General features: G+C 36.7%; 1 protein-coding gene across 3 annotated transcripts in view; it reads left to right on the top strand.

Annotated features, from left to right (window-relative positions):
* The window catches only part of LOC127415531 (syntaxin-binding protein 5-like), a 127,084-nt gene that overhangs the window by 93,049 nt on the left and 14,967 nt on the right, over nt 1-19,068 (top strand). Inside the window, exons 12-20 of one of the 3 annotated variants that reach the window (XM_051654296.1) lie at nt 39-186; nt 1,630-1,697; nt 3,097-3,137; nt 5,040-5,260; nt 6,427-6,611; nt 9,824-9,949; nt 10,618-10,769; nt 12,535-12,614; nt 17,537-17,555. In XM_051654296.1, the coding sequence (XP_051510256.1) occupies nt 39-186; nt 1,630-1,697; nt 3,097-3,137; nt 5,040-5,260; nt 6,427-6,611; nt 9,824-9,949; nt 10,618-10,769; nt 12,535-12,614; nt 17,537-17,555 (1,040 nt within the window). Of the gene's footprint in view, nt 1-38; nt 187-1,629; nt 1,698-3,096; nt 3,138-5,039; nt 5,261-6,426; nt 6,612-9,823; nt 9,950-10,617; nt 10,770-12,534; nt 12,615-16,999; nt 17,048-17,536; nt 17,556-19,068 lie in introns of all 3 variants that reach the window. The other 2 variants (XM_051654293.1, XM_051654295.1) reach the window with 2 other exon arrangements.

Below are 19,068 nucleotides of genomic sequence, written 5' to 3' on the forward strand. Positions count from 1 at the left end.
TGTCAGGCTGATGGTTTTGACCTGTGATGTTTCCATAGTTACCCAATCTTTGAAAATCCATATCCCATGACAATTCATGAGTCTCCCGTGACGTGTTGTGAATACTTAGCCGATTGTCCTGTGGACCTCATACCTGCACTTTACTCTGTCGGGTCTCGCCAGAAACGACAGGGCTACAGCAAAAAGGTGAAACCACATGCATGCAAACACACATACATACCACACACACACACACACACACACACACACACACACATGTTGGTGCGGCTATCCTTATGAGGACTCTCCATAGACACAATGATTTTTATACTGTACGAGCTATAGATTCTGTCCCCTAACCCTACCCCTAAACCTAACCCTCACAAAAAAACATTGTTTAGTATGTTTTTTAAGGGATTTGAATTATGGGGACACTAGAAACCACATTTATAGCATAATACCCATACATTTCCTCATAAACCACCCAAACCCACCCACACTCACACAGACACACACACAAAGCTACTAAACTGATGGATAATGATCAAATATTGTATCAAAGCTGTTTTCTTTGCATATTTACTGTAGAGATAGACCGATAATCGGTTTCACAGATATTTTTTATCTGTTTCTAAAGAATAGCAACCAACCAAACTATTGCAATGATTATACAACTTTTTACGATACAGCCATTCGATTTCAAGAGAAAAATGCATAGCATTTTAAGCTTAACAGTTAAAGAGATCCCAAAACAAAAATACATTTTCAAACATTTAGATCGCAAAACAACTTTGCTTAAATATAATGGCATGAATAAGACTAATAGTAATAAAACATTCCTAATGCATAGCATGTTGTATTGTTGGAGTGTAATATTTACTTATTTTTGTGTCAAAACAGAAATAAAAAAATATAAAAATCAGTTCTGCATGTCGGTTATAGTGTAGGACACTAACACTTAAAAGTAATTGCATCAGTCTCCAAAAAAATAAATAGATCTGTCAAACTCTTATTTACTTTTACATACACAGACACATGCACATACACATACCTTGTTGTTTGAGTGACTTTTATTTTGGCACCTGGTGAATAGCCCTGTTGCCCCATGCCTCTATGACTTCAGGCTCCTGTTGTGCAGTGCATTATATCTATAGACTGTGTGGGTCAGAGAGACAGACAGGGGTATTTATGGGCATAAAAGAAACCATGACCTCTTAACCAAGACTGGAGTTTGGTGTGTAAGTTAGGTCAGTCTCTCACAGGGAAGCAGATTAACCAACAGCCCACTTAGGATTTCAGCAGTACTGAGTTTACTCTGAATACACTACTTCAGCTTCCACATCTCATGAGGAAATGCTTTCTTATAGAGCCTCGCAAGCCGTTTAATAAAGGTTCCACCCACGTTGCAAAAATGTTTTGTGGCTGCCAGCACAATCATTATATTATAAGAGAAAGCTTTGCTTTAAAACGTACAAATTGGCTGCTTTTTATTATGTTTTTTTTTTTTTTTTTTTAGGAATGTTCACTTGCTTTAGGGCAGTAACTACTACATCTCCTCAATTCTTATACATTGGGAAATTTAGATTGATGTGTTTAGGTTTTGTGGTTGCTGTTTTAAGTGCTTTTGTGGGATTCTGTTGTTTATCATAGGAATGGCCTATCAGTGGTGGAAACTGGGGCCTGGGCACACAAAGCTACCCTGAAATAATAATAACTGGGTAAGAACAGTGTGTATATTTTTGTGAGTAAGGGCATATGTGTGTGTGTGTGTGTGTGTGTGTGTGTGTGTGTTTTGTTACTCTTGCTGTGTTCATTCTTTTCTATCACAATTCATGGCTCTGCTGAAATTGCAAGAAATGGAGAATGAGAAGAAGGCAGGATATAGTGAAAAGGAATGGAAAAGAAGGGTAATGATTGGGATAAAAGGATAGCGGAAAGGCATGTGTATCATAAAGAATGTAACAATTCTGCATCCATTTCCACTTTAAGCAGAAGTGTAATTATTCTAATTCAATTTTAAAATACTTATCCCTGCTTAATAGGTAAAAACAACTATTAGTAATCTGTGTGTAGGTTGATTGTCCAGAGAAATTGTAGAATTATAAGATAATTTCAGATTTCAACAGAAGAATAATAGCAAATGAGAAATTTTACCCAATTCTGGAAAAAAAAAAATCAACGTTTTTTCATTTAAAGAATCTAGCAACTTCACTTTCTTTCTTAAACCTATAATTTAGATTTCATTTTTGTGTGGCATGATATGTACACCATGTTTTTGAAGCAGCATATATGTCATGAAAATGTGCTTTTAAAGGAATAGTTCACCCAAAAATGACAATTAGGTCATTATCTACTCACATTTATGTTGTTTCAAACCCATATGACTTTCTTTCTTCGGCGGAACATAAAAGGATATATTTTTAAAAATGTCACAGTTGCTGATTTCCATAAAAGTGCATTGGATAGGTTTAATGTTATCGATGTGTCAGCATGTTTGATTTGAGCTCTGTGTACATGAGTTGATCAATAATTTAAATTATTATGAGTAAATGCGACTTAAATTTCAATCAGTTCATCATACAAAGTTTTCGTATGCCTTAACAAGACTTGGAATATTGGAGTATACGAGTCGCATGGACAAATTTGGGAGCTTTTTTTTTTTTTTTTATACCTTTACAGTCACTTTCCACTGCTGTTGTATAGAAAACAGCGATTGTGACTTTTGTGTGCTGCAGAAGAAAAAAAGTAATATGGGTTTGGAACAACATGAGATTCATATGAACTAATCCATTAATTCACACTTCTCAATTCCCAACCCTATAGCGGAACGGGAGTATGACAAAGAAAGGTTGACAAAAAAGTAAGCATATTCAGATGTATTACTCAAGGGATGACAGAAGCTTTTTTGTTTAGTATTTTCATGGGTTTGACAGTGGTGGGAGAAGCACTTTCTCTCATCTATTTACTAGCTTTTATCTGACACTGCAAATTAGCTTACTGCTGTGGTTTGTTTGGATAAATGGCAGTGTGAAACTGACTGTGAGTTTATGTGGGTAAGTGTATAAAGTGTAAGAGACAGAGTTAAAAAATAAAAATGCTCTGCTGCTCTTCTCTTAGGCATGCAGATGGTTCAGTGAAGTTCTGGGATGCTTCAGCAAGTGAGTACTGAGCCTTTCTGACTTCATAATTACCTCATTTACCACTTACTAAAATGCACATGCATCATAAGCCAACTATTTACAAATGTGTGCAGTGCAATAATTTTTCAAAGCTTGCGATATAAAATCCTGCTTTAAGCACATTTACGCTACTTTATTTGCATTTAGCCTGAAGATTTTACCAAAAGAAACAATTGTGCAAACAAGGTATAAATATTTTAATTTTTTTATGTCCCCTGGGAATTAAACCCCATGACTTTGGCATCGCCAGTGTCATGCTCTAGTTGAGCTACAAGAATAAGCACATTTGACTAGGACATCGGAACAACACAAGTCCTCAGTCAGTCTAAATTTTCTGGCAAATATCCACTTAAAATTCTGATTTTGCTGACTGAGATGCTTAGTTTGAGGGATTTTTCTGTTGGAGTATAACACATGACATCAAACATCGGTTACCTTAACAATTAGCTAATTCTCCATGATTTATGACCCAACTGGAGACCAACTTTATAATGGTACAGAGCTCACAGTCCCACACACACACAAAAAAAAAAGCAACAACTAATTCCCCAAATACCCACAGGCTTTATCTAACCTTGCACATTGCTCAGGGAGATCAGTATTGTAAGAGGGTTACCTGTAAATAGCATTTGACCTTGTTTAAACAATGAGAATGACAAATTGTGGCTGTCGCAGTCTCTGTGTCTCTTTTAACTGCTAAAGAACATATTTTCATATTACAAATACAACAAAGGTTGCCAACCTGCAAGTGCTTGTTTTACATTCAAATAGGTTTTCCTTAATGGCAAAAGCTAATTTAAAAACAAATTTGCCCTCATTTTGTCCACCACAGAAATATAAAGCTAATTAGGCAGGAAGTATTAATCCTGCTAAGACAGAGTTACTAATCTTATGCTACTTAATATTTTTGTGCTTTGACTGAACAATTGGAGTCAGTGGATTAGAGGCCACAAAAAATTGGACAAAACACATTTATGCATTTGAGGGGCATTAAATATTTCCCATCATATTTTTGATCCCCTAAGGCATAAAATGTCCAAATCTAGAGGTTTTAAAACTTTTATTACATGGCTAGAATACTTGATTCTGATTGATCGGTCTTGGCATTCTGTGGCCAAATATTTTTGTTTAATGACCACTAAACCGTATATTTGACTGTTGTCCCAGGCAACCGATTCCCTGCTTAACTATGTTAGTTTAATTTCTTTCATATCCATTTGTGATCTCTTTCTTCTCACATAATAAAATTAATTCCATTTAAGTTAATATTTTGTATCCATGTATTTATTCAGTTGGTAAGTAGTTCTGTAACAAGTGGAATAATGTACAGTTAGCCAGTCATGATCACAAAATAAACCCTATTAGTCACAATCACAATAAAATCGTGACATGAGCATATGCAATTTCTAATTCGCTGCAATTTTTTTGTTTTTTTTTTATAATCAGAATTCTGTTATGTTTTATTCGCTATTCTGGTTGGTACACATCTTTTGAACACTGATGAGATCTGGCCAGTCAGAATGCAGTGCACAAAACAGGTACCAGTGAGAACAGAACAGAACAGAAATCAGGAAGGTGAATGTAGAATAAAAAAAAACAAAAAGGCTCAAATAATAATTATTTTTTTATTTATGCATAGACAATTTTGTTCCCTACTGAAATGTGTTTTTGAACACTAAAATGCATTTTTTTAATGTAAAGAAAAACACATAAAGCCAAAATCGCAGAAAAATCACAATATCTACATATTGCACAGCCCTATTCACCATCTGGGTTCATTTTGTGAAAATGACCGGCTGACTCTACATATATCCCTTACTTGTATTCTGTACTGAGATCAGAGGTAACTCCTTGTAAATTTTTAATTCCCATGGTGCTCAGTAATGCTCCAGGTACTGTACAAGCTGAAGACAGCAAAGGTGTTTGAGAAGGTGCGATGTAAGGAGGAGAAACCCAGCACAGAGATTGTGGATGAGGACCCGTTTGCCATTCAGCTGATGTCTTGGTGTCCTGAGAGCCGTATGCTGTGTGTGGCTGGTGTCTCTGCCCACATCATCATATACAGGTTCAGCAAACAGGAAATCACAACAGAGGTGGTGCAGGTAAAAATGTGTGTGTGTGTGTGTGCACGTTTTATTGTATTATTGTGTAACTGTATTTGTTCTTATAAAAGTGTGTTTATTAGCTTAAAGCAAGGTTCTACTCTTGACTTTAAAATTGGTTCATGTTTTCTGGAGTGGAATGAGTAATTGTGCCCTTATAGACTCTCTCTCTCTCACTTTCTTTCTCTTCCTTCTCCTCTCAATATCTTTATTATATTTCCTTGACAACTGCCATGACTCATACGGATAATAATAATAATATAAAATCTGTTCATTACATAGATGTTGTTCAGTGACTTGAATCTGCACGCGCGTGTGTTCAAGTGTATGTGCAGTCTACATAGCCAACTATGGAAATCAGAGGAACATTTGTTACTCAGATGCTTAACTAAATCCTCAAGCCTTCCAAAGCTGTTCTAATTAATGTTCACCACATCTAGCTGTATATTGAGCTTGAATAATTAATACTGCATTCATTTTGCCTTACCATTTTTTACAAGCTCTATATTTGCATATTGATGGTTCTGTGACTCATAAATAAATGAGCGCTTATGAGAATACTATTAAAAACTATATCTGTGAAAAAATTGTATTTACATATGGGTTTATTACAAGAAATTACATATAATGGGGTGCTAAGACTGAAGCAATTAAGCAATAGTGGTTTATTAATGCTCAAATATACAGTAGCTTGATCAACACAACTTATTTACATATTAATACATGATTCATAGAACAAGGGTAGTAATGAATCAAATAGTGGATGCATCTTGTCTAACAAGCATAGTCATTTAGGGACACATGTAAGATTCAGTGCATGCATTGCAGTGGGGCTCACAGGACTGCATCGGATTGGTTAGCGCAGTCCACGCTCAACAGCACACGTAGGAAAAACTGAGTTACTATCGTGCTGCTGACAAAACATTCACACTTGTGCATAATGAGGGCAATTTAAACCTATTAGCACCTTGAGTCCCGAGACTCTCACACATGTAGAAACACTCACACGTAGGCACACACACACACCAATTAGCATGCCTCAAATTAAGAACAGTGACACTGATGGGGATCAATTAACTCACTGCGTTTAGCTTATTTATACACATCTGTGCTCAAGTGCACTTGCATCAATTACATGTGTACATATGTGTGTGTGTGTTTCATAGTTACTGGAGGTCAGGTTACAGTATGAGTTGAATGATCTGGAATCCCCAGAAGGAGGTGGAGATCAGACACCAGCTCCTCCCACTCCAATCACCTCCCCCAGTCCACAAACCACCACCCCTCAGACACACCCCTCCGTTAGCAGCAACTCGTCAGATGGGATGAGAGACAACGTACCCTGTCTAAAGTAATGCTGCTTTTCCTTTATATGTACACATATATAGTTGTATGTAATAGGGTTGTGTATTTTGGTCATTTTGTCTTCTTAAAGGGATAATTCACCCAAAAGTTTTGTTTTTTTGTTACCATTTACTCACTTTCATGTTGTTCCAAACACCTATGACTTTCTTTCTTCTGTTGAACACAAGAGGATATATTAGACAGTATGTTAGTCACCATTCTCATTCATGACATATTTTGTCCACACAATGCAAGTTAATTGTGACTGAGACTGTCATTCTCTCCCTGTTCCAGAGAAGAAAGGAAGTCATACGGGTTTGCATGAGGGTGAAATAATGATGGCGTTTTTGGGTTAACTATCCCTTCATTGTGCTGTAAACATCTGCACAATTTTTAGGTAAACCCGTTTATTAGAAGTAGGTGTCCACATGCTTTTTTTGCCCAACCTGGTCTCATAGTGAAAACATGACTTTATATACATTTTTGCAAAACTTGTTATATGTGTCTCCAGGTACAATTTCCTGCAGTTTTATGGAGAAATTAGCACTAGATGCGCTACAACAACTGTGTGTTTTATTCACTTTCACACAAATCATGACTGTAATAGCAGATTATGACTTTATAAGTACTTATTTTTTCTCCATTACTCAGACCCTGCTGTTTTATGATACTGACACACTTTTACTCGAACACATCTTTTGAAAAACAGTACAAATTGTGAATGATATGGTTGCTTCGGAAAATTTTATTTTTTCATTTTGCTTCTGCATTTTAAAACACTAATGGTTAGGTTTAGGCATTGATAAGGAAAGGGTCTTTTTTTTCATTATTTATATTTTAAAACACTATTGGTTAGGTTCAAGCAAAAGTTTTATGGTAAAGAGGTATGTTCTAAAAACATCCATCTAAAATTCACCTCGTCTGAATACGACACCATTTTACTCGCTTTTGGCGCCCCCAGCTGGACATTTAACTGGAAACCTGCAGCCAAACGTGATTTACAGCACGTAAATTTTGAATTGCAAAAATGTTGTCATGTTCACGTAAATTTCATGAGATCAGGCTGTTTTTGCCTTATAGTTTAGTTGTTACTAGAGGTCTGCATTCCCGCGGAACTCCCGCAGGATTCGCGGGACCCGGTCAGATTTCTTGCGGTGCGGGATTAAATTTCAGAGTAAAAGGCAGTATAGTTGTGTGCGGGAGCGGGCATTCAGAGAAGAGCCAGAAAAATCTGATGTGGATATCTATTTTTATATTATTGATTTATGAATGCCAAAAACAAAACAATAATTATTATTTTATTTTACAATTAATTTAATTTTGATAACAATAAACAGAAAATCCAACGTAAAAATGCGCACACAACATGTGCATCAAATTATCCAATATTGAGAGCAGGCTATAGTCAACAGAACTTTAAAAGAATGCCAGAGCATAGTGTGGAGACAATGTGTTATCAAAGAATGTGAAACTTGAACTGGAAAATGGTCAATTTAAGTATTAAGATTCCAACCTCAGGCAGGTCAGATGAGCATCATGTCACAGGTTATCTATTAATAACAATAACAAAAAAATAAAATGTTATTTATGTACATTTATTGTCTGTTTGTATGGCTTTTGCCCTATGTGGAAAACAGTGAAGGGTTGCGGGAACGGGAGCGGTCAGGAAGAAAATCGCTACGGGCAAAGAGCGGGTGAACATGTAGTAAATTTCAGCGGGAGCGTTCGGGTGCGAGAAAGAAACTTGCGGGAGCGGGATGGAAAAAACAATCCTGTGCAGACCTCTAGTTGTTACTGAATTTTTATCAGTGCAAAATTAAAAAAAAAAAAAAAAAGTGTATTCACTTTTGAAGACGCATAAACTTCTGCCCATACCTTGTATGTTATATAAAAGTAACATACACTGGCGGCCAAAAGTTTGGAATAATGTACAGATTTTGCTGTTTCGGAAGGAAATTGGCACTTTAATTCACCAAAGTGGTATTCAACTGATCACAAAGTATAGTCAGGACATTAATGATGTAAAAAACAGCACCATCACTATTTGAAAAGTCATTTTTGGTCAAATCTAGACAGGCCCCATTTCCAGCAGCCATCACTCCAACATCTTATCTGTGAGTAATCATGCTAAATTGCTAATTTGGTACTAGAAAATCACTTGCCATTAGATCAAACACTGCTGAAAGCTATTTGGTTCGTTAAATGAAGCTTAATATTGTCTTTGTGTTTGAGCATGTCTTAAGGTCAATATTAGGTCAAAAATGGCAAAAAAAGAGCTTTCTCTAGAAACTCGTCCGTCAATCATTGTTTTGAGGAATGAAGGCTATCCAATGCTTGAAATTGCCAAAAATCTGAAGATTTCATACAAAGGTGTACACTACAGTCTTCAAAGACAAAGGACAACTGTCTCTAACAAGGACAGAAAGAGATGTGGAAGCCAGATGTACAACTAAACAAGAGGATAAGTACATCAGAGTCTCTAGTTTGAGAAATAGACACCTCACATGTCCTCAGCTGACAGCTTCATTGAATTCTACCCACTCAACACCAGTTTCATGTACAACAGTAAAGAGAAGACCCAGGTGCAGGCCTTACTGGAAGAATTGCAAAGAAAAAGCCACTTTTGAAACAGAAAAAACAAAATAAAAGGTTAGATTGGGCAAAGAAACACAGACATTGGACAACAGATAATTGGAAAAGAGTGTTATGGATCTCAACCCCATTGAGCTTTTGTGGGATCAGCTAGACTGTATGGTGTGTGTGAAGTGCCCAACAAGACTAGTGCTACAGGAAGCGTGGGGTGAAATGTCACACAAGTATCTGGACAAACTGACAGCTAGAATGCCAAGGATCTGCAAAGCTGTCATTGCTGCACGTGGAGGATTTTTTTGATGAGAACTCTTTGAAGTAGTTTAAGAAGTTCTGAATTTTTTTTTTTCAAATTGTGATAGTAATTTTTCATGTTATTAATGTCCTGACTATACATTGTGATCAGTTGATTACCACTTTGGTGAATAAAAGTAACAATTTCTTTCCATAAGAGCAAAATCTGTACATTATTCCAAACTTTTGGCTGCCAGTGTGTATATACAGTATATTACATAATACACTTAATAATGTATGTTTTTGACAGGGACAGATATCCTCAAATTTGCCTCTCTGTCTATAACCCAGTGTCTCATCTCATGCCTGTCCTCTCTCTCTGTCTCTTTCCCTCAGGGTGCGCAGCAGTCCTCTGAAGCAGCCTCCAGGGTATCAGGTGGAGCTAGTGGTACAGCTAGTGTGGGTCAGTGGAGAGCCGCCCCAGCAGATCAGCAGCCTGGCCATCAACTCCTGCTATGGCTTGTAAGTCACATGAAGGTTGGAGAAGTCCCTTCAAGATTTTAAGTCCAAGATTTTTAGTCTGTGGTTATAAAGGTTGTAAAGGCTCTAGATTATGGTTAAACATTAATACATTAAATGCTGCAGATTTTTTTTTTTTTTTTCTTTCAGATGAGACTTTAAACTAACACTTGAGACATTGACCTTGTTAAATGCTTTGTACAAAAAGTCTGATTTCCTTGGTTTCATGGAAGCACACAGTGATATGGATCATCAGGTTTTGCATAAACTTGTATAGTCCATGCCAGCTCGAGTGCATGCTGTCATTTAAGCAAAAGCAGGACATATTAACTAGTAAGAAAGTCTGAAATTCATGTAAATTGTTCAGTGATGGTAATGCATTTTTGTAATGAAAAAATGAAGTATTAAATTAGAAAAGTAATGCAAAATAGAAACATTATCACTTGTGGTCTCAGACTTTTGGAACCCACTGTACTTATAGTCAACAATCAAGTCTAAACTTAATTTTTATGTATAGTAGCAAACTGCCCTTGCTTGCATATGCACTGACATACATGGTAGGATGGATTGTAGAATTACAGTGTATTATATGGAGATTCATATGTGTATATGTCAAAGGAGCTCATTGTCATCTGTGCTTTGAATATGTCTCTTTACTCTGTGTGTCATAGGGTGGTGTTTGGCAATAGTAATGGTCTAGCAGTAGTGGATTACTTACAGAAGACTGTTCTGTTAAATATGGGAACTGTGGATTTGTATGGCTCTAATGACCCCTACCAGAGACAACTGCGATCTCCCCGCAAGGGCCGACAACCTTCTGGAGGTGTGCTACGCATTTACTCAAATGCACACATAGACATGCTTTTCCTCCATAAAAGACAGAGCACATTCACTGTATGGCCGAAAGTACGTGGACACCTCGTTCTAATGAACCTGTTTTGCAATTTTAGCTACTCCCATTACATTATGAACACAGTAAGCATTTTGACAACACATCTTCATCAGCACTTGTGCAGTGTAAACTCAGAGGGATACAGTAGTGTGACCCCTGCTGGTGGAAGAAGAATTGCATCTTTACACATAATGCTCAGTAAGAAAGAGCTGATTGCTGTGACTTGGCACCAAACAGGTTGTTAGATTACCTGTTGTGTGTACATGTGTGTGTTTGTGTCACAGGTAATGAGTGATATTTAGCAGGAGGGCCGGGATCTGTCGGATATGCACACAGGGACACTGCTGATCAGAGCAGCTGGGTTCAGCTACTGTCTGCCCATCTGCCTCTTAACTCAAAGATCAGAGCAACAATGCAACAAAGATGCAACTATATTGAAATTCTGACCAATAAACCATGAATTATTTTCATGTTATGGCTGATAACCGATAAATGGCAGTTATTATAAATATAATCTGTTAGAAAAAGAAAATTAAAGGACACTAAATACTTAAAAGGTTTGTAAGCTAAAAGTGCATATTGCCATCACAGCATTATAAAGTATGCTTTCCTACACTCTCCAAATACTCTGTGTTTGAATTGAGTTAGAGTTCTTGGGGAGTCCCTTATACCCAGCCCCATCCACCCCCGCAACACCCCCCAAACTGAATAATTGTGTCAGACGCACGCATGACTCCCCAAGAATACCTGTGTTAATTCCTACTAAAAAATTACTGAATAATTTGATATATTGATTAAAACTAGTCATTTTAATATTTTAATGAGTTGTTAGACAAAATATATAATTATATATCTCCTCTGAGATGCATAGTGTATAGTAGATTTATAAATAAGTTGTGGCTCTTTATAAAAAAAATTAGATATTCCATTTAAAATAGATTTCTCTGTTGTCGTTATCATTTATGAGCATGGCTTGTGTTTTTAAAGATAGTGAGGGAAGGTCGCTCGTCACAGGTGCAGCATAATAAATGGAAAAAATATTTCTCTACATAACTTCAATGAAATAACTGTGAAACTGTTTGATCATGAGCTTACATGTAGTGTTAGATAAATACCGGCAAATCTATGTGCATGGTAATTGACTTCTAGCAATGGTTTAGTTCTAAGATAAAAGATGAATTAATGTTAGTAATTGAGGTGCATCAACATGTATCAAAGAAGAATTACATTATATTTTACCATTACTGTGAGGTGAAAATGAGGATCAACTCTGCCAGTGTCACTCAGTTACCGTCTGTTAGTTCCTTCAGAAAACAGCGTGTGGTACATTTGTGCGTGTTTAGACTTTTCTGACGTAAAAAAATCTGGTTTAGGTTATTCATGAAAACTGGGACAGATAATGGACAATGTCATGTTCTGTCACTGCAAACATTTAAAAAAATAGTTTTAAGTTTCTAGTGTTCTAGTTTTTGTGAAAAACCAGGGAACCCCCAAGTTACATCATTTTGGCCTTATGGGGAGTCCCTTAACTCTTATGGGGGTTCGGTACTTAATTCGAACAGTGACTGTACTACTGAAATACAGCATGGACTACCTTTTCATATAAATGATACTTGCGCACATTCCAAATATACAATGACATACTCCAAGCATAAAGTGTGCTACTCAAAAATGGCATCTCTCTCTTTTTCTACAGGGCTGTGTGACATTAACGAGGGCTCAGCCACCTCAGAGGACCGCTGCAAATCCCCCACCTCAGGTAAAACGTCCCTCAGAGCATGACACATTCCATACCGCCTCCTACGAAGAACATACTGATCAGTCCTGACACTTGAGCCTACTGATAGCCAGATGCTCTGTGCTCCACAGGGGGAGCATTTTAGATTTACAATAAAATTTTCTGTTCATCTGTTCATTTAAGATTAATTCTGGTTAAAATCACAGTTTAAGCTTCATTACTACTAAAAGCTGGAGTGTGTAATGTATTTCCATGTAAAAATACTCCCTCCTATCCCATCTTAATATGCAGATACAACTATATACTGTGTGTGTGTGTGTGTATATATATATATATATATATATACAGTATATTGTAAAAACTGTGGCACTTTGGTGCTATCAAAACATTGCTGTTTGTGCATCCCAACCTTGAAACGTGTGGCTTGTTGAGGAGAGGTGTGCTCTTGTTTTTCTAAAGGATCATGCTTGAATTTTTTTATCTGGTGGACAGTAATATATATATATATATATATATATATAAATCAAATAGGCTTACACTGAAGCAGGAACTCAAGCCATATCTAGGGACTAGAATACCAGACCAGACTTGGGAAACAGACCCTCCTGGAGTTTTTGAGCTCTTTCGACTTGGGTAGTAAGCAACCACCCACAAGCCCCAACTGTAGCATCATGGCGTGGAAGCTTGTACGAGCAAGCATTCACATTTTCTTCAGAAAACTTAAAAATCGAGTTATTTATAACTTCATCTTTAAGCTACATTAAATGGATAGTTCACCTAAAAATGAAAATTCTCTCATCATTTACTCACCCTCATGCCATCCCAGATGTGTATATCTTTCTTTCTTCAGCAGAACACAAATAAAGATTTTTAGAAGAATATCTCAGCTCTGTAGGTCCATACAATGTAAGTGAATGGTGATCAGACCTTTGTAGCTCCAAAAATCACATAAAGGAAACAGAAAACTGATCCATATGACTCCAGTGGTTAAATCCATATATTCAGAAGCGATAAAATAGGTATGGGTGAGAAACAGGTCAAAATTTAAGTCCGTTTTTACTCTAAATCTCCACTTTCACTTTTTCACCTGAAAGTCACATGTGGTGCCTGTTTAGTTTAACTTTCACATCTGAAAGTTAAAGTTAAAGTGGAGATTTAGAGCTAAAAAGGACTTAAATATTGTTCCACTTTAACTTTCACTTTCAGATGTGAAAGTGAAACTAAACAGGCACCACATGTGACTTTCAGGTGAAAAAGTGAAAGTGGAGATTTAGAGTAAAAACGGACTTAAATTTTGACCTGTTTCTCACCCATACCTATTATATCGCTTCTGAATATATGAATTTACTTTTATGTTTCCTTTATGTGATTTTTGGAGCTACAAAGGTCTGACCACCATTCACATGCATTGTATGGACCTACAGAGTTGAGGTATTTTTCTGAAAATATTTGTTTGTGTTCTGCTGAAGAAAGAAAGTTAGTAAATGATGAGAGAATTTTCATTTTTGGGTGAACTATCCCTTTAACTCTGCAACAAAAAATCAAGTATATACAACATAAGTGTGCATTTATTTGAATTTAGCTTTCCTTATTACTATGTTAATGTTAAAATAGCCTCTGCTGATAATTATTACTAGTGTTAGTCTGGCAGACCTGGCAAAGCATCCTAGAAATGTCAATGTTATTTTGTACCTGTGTCTGTGGAGGAGAACATAAGTTCACACAGGTCATGTGATGACTGATAGTAGCTGACATTCTGATGAATGCTGATGAATGACATTGTGACAAGGTGCCAAGTAGGAGCATAGTGGTTAAACATCTGGGATAGAAAAAGGTTCTAGGTTCAAAGCCCTGCTGGGGTGTTCTATGGAGAGCAATTCAGATCACCTTTGTGCCCTTGATTGAGACACTTACAGGGGACGGTCTCTGTAATAAGTGTATAAAAGCGAAGATCAAGTTAAATCCATAGCAATCATACAAATTGGTGCTGACCACACTGGTCTGGATGAATTGTTATAAAGCGGATTGGCTTCAGAAATTATACATGCAAAATCATTGAAAATGTAGCCATTGCTTAAATGTATCTCAGCAGGCTCAGAGCAAAACACAGCCTTTTTTTTTTTTTTTTTTTTGTGGGCAGGAAAAACACATTAAAGCTAAATTTACTAGACAACCACAGCTTGTAAATGCACTGTAACACAGAGCTCTTAGTTGAGAGTACTTTTTGACTGCTGTTTAATGAGGTATTGATTGCTTTAAGATACTGTCACTGAATTGTGTAACCAAATATGTAATCGAAGATTAAATCAAGCAGAAGTTTTACTGTGAACTTTGGGTAAAATTTCAGATTCATGTTATGCAAATGACTTTGAATAACACCTTTTCAGGAGATTGTTTTTCCAGTTTCTGGAAAACAGTTGAAAAACAGTTCCCTGTAACTTTTAACTTGTCTAATGATTAAAAAGGCAAATATCAATAAAAATAATATCATATACCGTCTGCAAATATGCGCATATCTCGTTTAAATAGATATAATAGCCCAACTTCACACAACTTCAGCAGATCCAGCATCCTGTGGAGTGCTCATAAATCTTCCTCTGAAGTATGTATTCTAACAGTCTGTCCTCAACAGTTCCCTGTCACCTTTAACTTTCTTTTCTAATGATAAAAGGCAAATATCAATAAAACTTCTATTATATACCATTTGCAAATATGCAGATATCTCGTTTAAACAGATGTAATTCACGAACCTCGCGAAAATCCAGTGTTTTCTTCCTGTCAATAGCTTATCTAATATCTTCCTCTGAAGCGCATATTCCATCAGCCAGAATCAAAAACTTCAGGATCAGGATCAAAAGTTCCTCTGATTCACAAATTATGATGGTCATTCCGTGTCAATCCAAGCAGGTGATCCAGGCTATTTAAACTGTCAGGAGATTGTTGCTTGTGCTGGATCTGCACAAGCGCGTGAGTGAAACGTCAAGGCTACGTCCGAAACTAGGACAATGCTGCCTCTGGAGGCTGTATACGGAGGTACGATGAAAATAAGGTGCTTTTCAAACTTTTCGGAGACCAGTTTCCTTAAGAGTCCCATTCATTCAAAACAGCTGTCAGTTAAACCATTAACTGATTAGGCAGCAAGTCAGCTGCCTATGTTTTCTGATGCAGCCCAAGTTAAAAGGGCTTCACGTGTGCTATAAGTAAATGTCTTATTCACTATACACTGTATGTACAATTGGTTTGATTCGATATTTTTGAGTAAATGCGATTGCTAATGTGGACATGCCATCCATGGTTGCTGGACTACTGTGTGTACTGTTATTTCCTTCTTCCTAATATATTAACAATTTCTTCATGTGCAAATAAAAAAACAATTGATGATTAAACAGAAATCTGAAGAAATTGCTATCTACCATTTAAAATACAATATAATGTTTTTATTTTTATGTGAAATTGTGTAAATATAGCGCTAAATAAGCGTTTATATATATATATATATATATATATATATATATATATATATATATATATATTTTTTTTTTTTTGCAATTTTATATTTGTTATTTACTATATTCAATTGTGTGATATATCGGCATTGTATCGGCCACCCTGCTCTCTGGATATCGGCATCGGCCATTAAAAAACCTGTGTTTGTCGACCATTAGTTAAGATGCAAATAAAAAAATGCAAAAATGTTCAAGGTTAACACACGTGGTTGTGAAAAGGTAATCTAAACCATTTGCATTTTCTGCATTTAGTTCATTTAGTAAAGCTGAAGGTGCCGTGATAAGATGAAGACAACCTAAAAACCTCCTAAAAAGAGCATGACACTCACACACAGGGACTGGGGCAGATCTCAAAATAGAGATAAGATTTGCTCCAAAGGTCAAACAGAATGAGAATGTATTGCAAAACTGACTTTTTCAGTTAGAGTAAGTACATCTTCAGCTGTTGTCTCAGCAAGTGGTTTGATCATCAAATATAAAAAGAAGGCCCATGTAGTCATTGTGCAAATAACACATTTAACATGGACAGATACAGAACAAATGATTGTGACTACCACATACAAAAAGCCAAAATGGGTTTAGGGTAAGGATTGGGCTAGGGTTAGGTTTAGGGTTGGGGTAAGGTTAACAGTGTAACTACAGATGTAATTAAATGCAGGTACTTTAAATGTAAGTACAATGCAACAACACATATATACATAATAATTGCATTGTTTCAAATGCTTAAGTTCATAGTAGTTAAAGACACCTAATAAAAAAGTGGGTCTGCCAAAACAAAAGCATAACAAACGACAACAACAAAAATCCAGATCGACACATTTCGCGTTATGACATTCCTTCATTCCTACCCTCTATGTTAATTCCAGCAAGAGTAAAATGTCTCTAATTGCTGATATGCTTTACTTCCTCCCAAAAAGTCTTGATCTCAAACCATCAACAATTCTACAATGGAGCAGGGAGAGGAGGTAAGGTTGGATAACGGTGTAGAAGAGGTTCCACTAGTTTTGTTCAACCACACTGTCTCTGTCTCTATGTATGAACAAAACAGAGGAAATGGCAGCTACTGAATAAACAGCTTCTGAATAATCCTTATGGAACTTTCCACTGCATGCTACATTTATGTAGCACACATGTGACATGGTGAAATGTGCTTGTAGTTAGTTTTGTGATTTGCTTGAGAAATTTCTTCTGTGCCACATCGGTGGCTGCGTCTTGTAATTGTCTGTAATTGTTAGGAATGAAGGTTTAATTTGGTGTCTTTCTGCACTTGTCTCTTTATGTCCATACATCTCAGCATGGGTTAGTGAGTATGGAATTTAGAAAATGAAACCAGAAAAATTTATTTAAATTCACTGCAACTAGCTTTGGTAATTGGTATCAGCTTTTACTGTCTATTGATGTTTGTGAAGTACTATTCAGGGTTCCCACAGTCATGGAAAACCTGGAAATGTCAGAATAGTAATGATAGTAATAGTAATAATAATAGTACAATTTTAAAACATTTTAAAAGCCTTTAAGGAAAATTTGTAAAGTGAATACACATTTTTTCTAGTTAAGCTGAGCTCAAAAATATTTCATCGCCTAGAAATTGCTCTTTGATAGGACAATAAAAATCCATAGGAGTGGGGGGCCTGGGTAGCTCAGCGAGTAAAGATGCTGACTACCACACCTGGAGTCGCAATTTCGAATCCAGGGTGTGCTGAGTGACTCCAGCCAGGTCTCCTAAGCAACCAAATTGGCCCAGTTGCAGGTAGGGTAGAGTCACATTGGGTTAACCTCCTCGCTATAATGTGGTTCTCGCTCTCAGTGGGGTGTGTGTTGAGTTGTGCGTGGATGCCGCGGGGAATAGCGTGAAGCCTCCACATGCACTATGTCTCCACGGTAACGCGCTCAACAAGCCACATGATAAGATGCGCGGATTGACGTCTCAGACGCGGAGGCAACTGAGATTCGTCCTCCGCCACCCAGATTGAGGCAAGTCACTATGCCACAATAAGGACTTAGAGCACATTGGGAATTGGGCATTCCAAATTGAGGAGAAAAACAATCCATAGGAGCCATTCACACCCAACATGTTTTTGCCTCCATCTATGCAGTTTTTAATAGTTTTTTCTTAGTAAACATGCACTAGATGGATGTTTTTGATCATTGCACCTTGTCTTGCTGCTTTTCAGCATTTTCTCATCGTATTGCACAGTGCCTTCACGTTTTTAGACCTGGTGATCAATTCAAAACAACTTTTAAAAACACTTCTTGTGACAACTACATTCTGTTCCATTCGTTGCACTGCATCTGTTTCTTTTTTTTTTTCAGTGCAATGATGCGTTCAGTGTGAATAGCCCCTTATTCAGTAATCATGAATGACTGAAAAAAATATAATGGACATTCTTGACTATTATTATTAAACACAAAATGCCGTTTTTAATAACTTTTCTCTCTCTCTCTTTTTTTTTTTTTTTCAGTTAATCTAACATAGATAAGCTATGGAACTTTTTTTTGTTTTCTTGCTTTCATGAGGATTTTCTTGATGGCTGCTGAGCTCATTATAAACAGCTGATGATATACGTAGTTCTGTATATGTCAAGTATAGCAAGTATCTGTCACATGCTCATCTGGGATGATGGCATTGAGTTTTTCTCCTGAACTTAACTATGATTAATACAATAAAAGAATAAAATACTTGCAAGGGCATTCAGAGTATACAAAATCATACACATACGCAATCACTTCCAGTTTATGTTCTTCTGTTTGGTGCATGCTCGTGGCATGGGATGCTGTTAATGATTGTTTTGTCTTTTTGGATGTCAATCATTTTCCTTTCAGGGATTTGTGTGGCCAAATGACACCCATTTATATGCCAGTACTGTTTGTGCAGCATGCAGCATTATGCAGTTTGTCTTTGACTTGCTGAAAAATATAGCAGTGTCTCCTTTGTCTTGTTTGAAGCGTCTGTGTCCCACAGGATGAAAAAAACCCCTTCAGCTAT

Source organism: Myxocyprinus asiaticus, chromosome 25, assembly GCF_019703515.2.
Source record: "Myxocyprinus asiaticus isolate MX2 ecotype Aquarium Trade chromosome 25, UBuf_Myxa_2, whole genome shotgun sequence".
Taxonomy (NCBI): Eukaryota; Metazoa; Chordata; class Actinopteri; order Cypriniformes; family Catostomidae; genus Myxocyprinus; species Myxocyprinus asiaticus.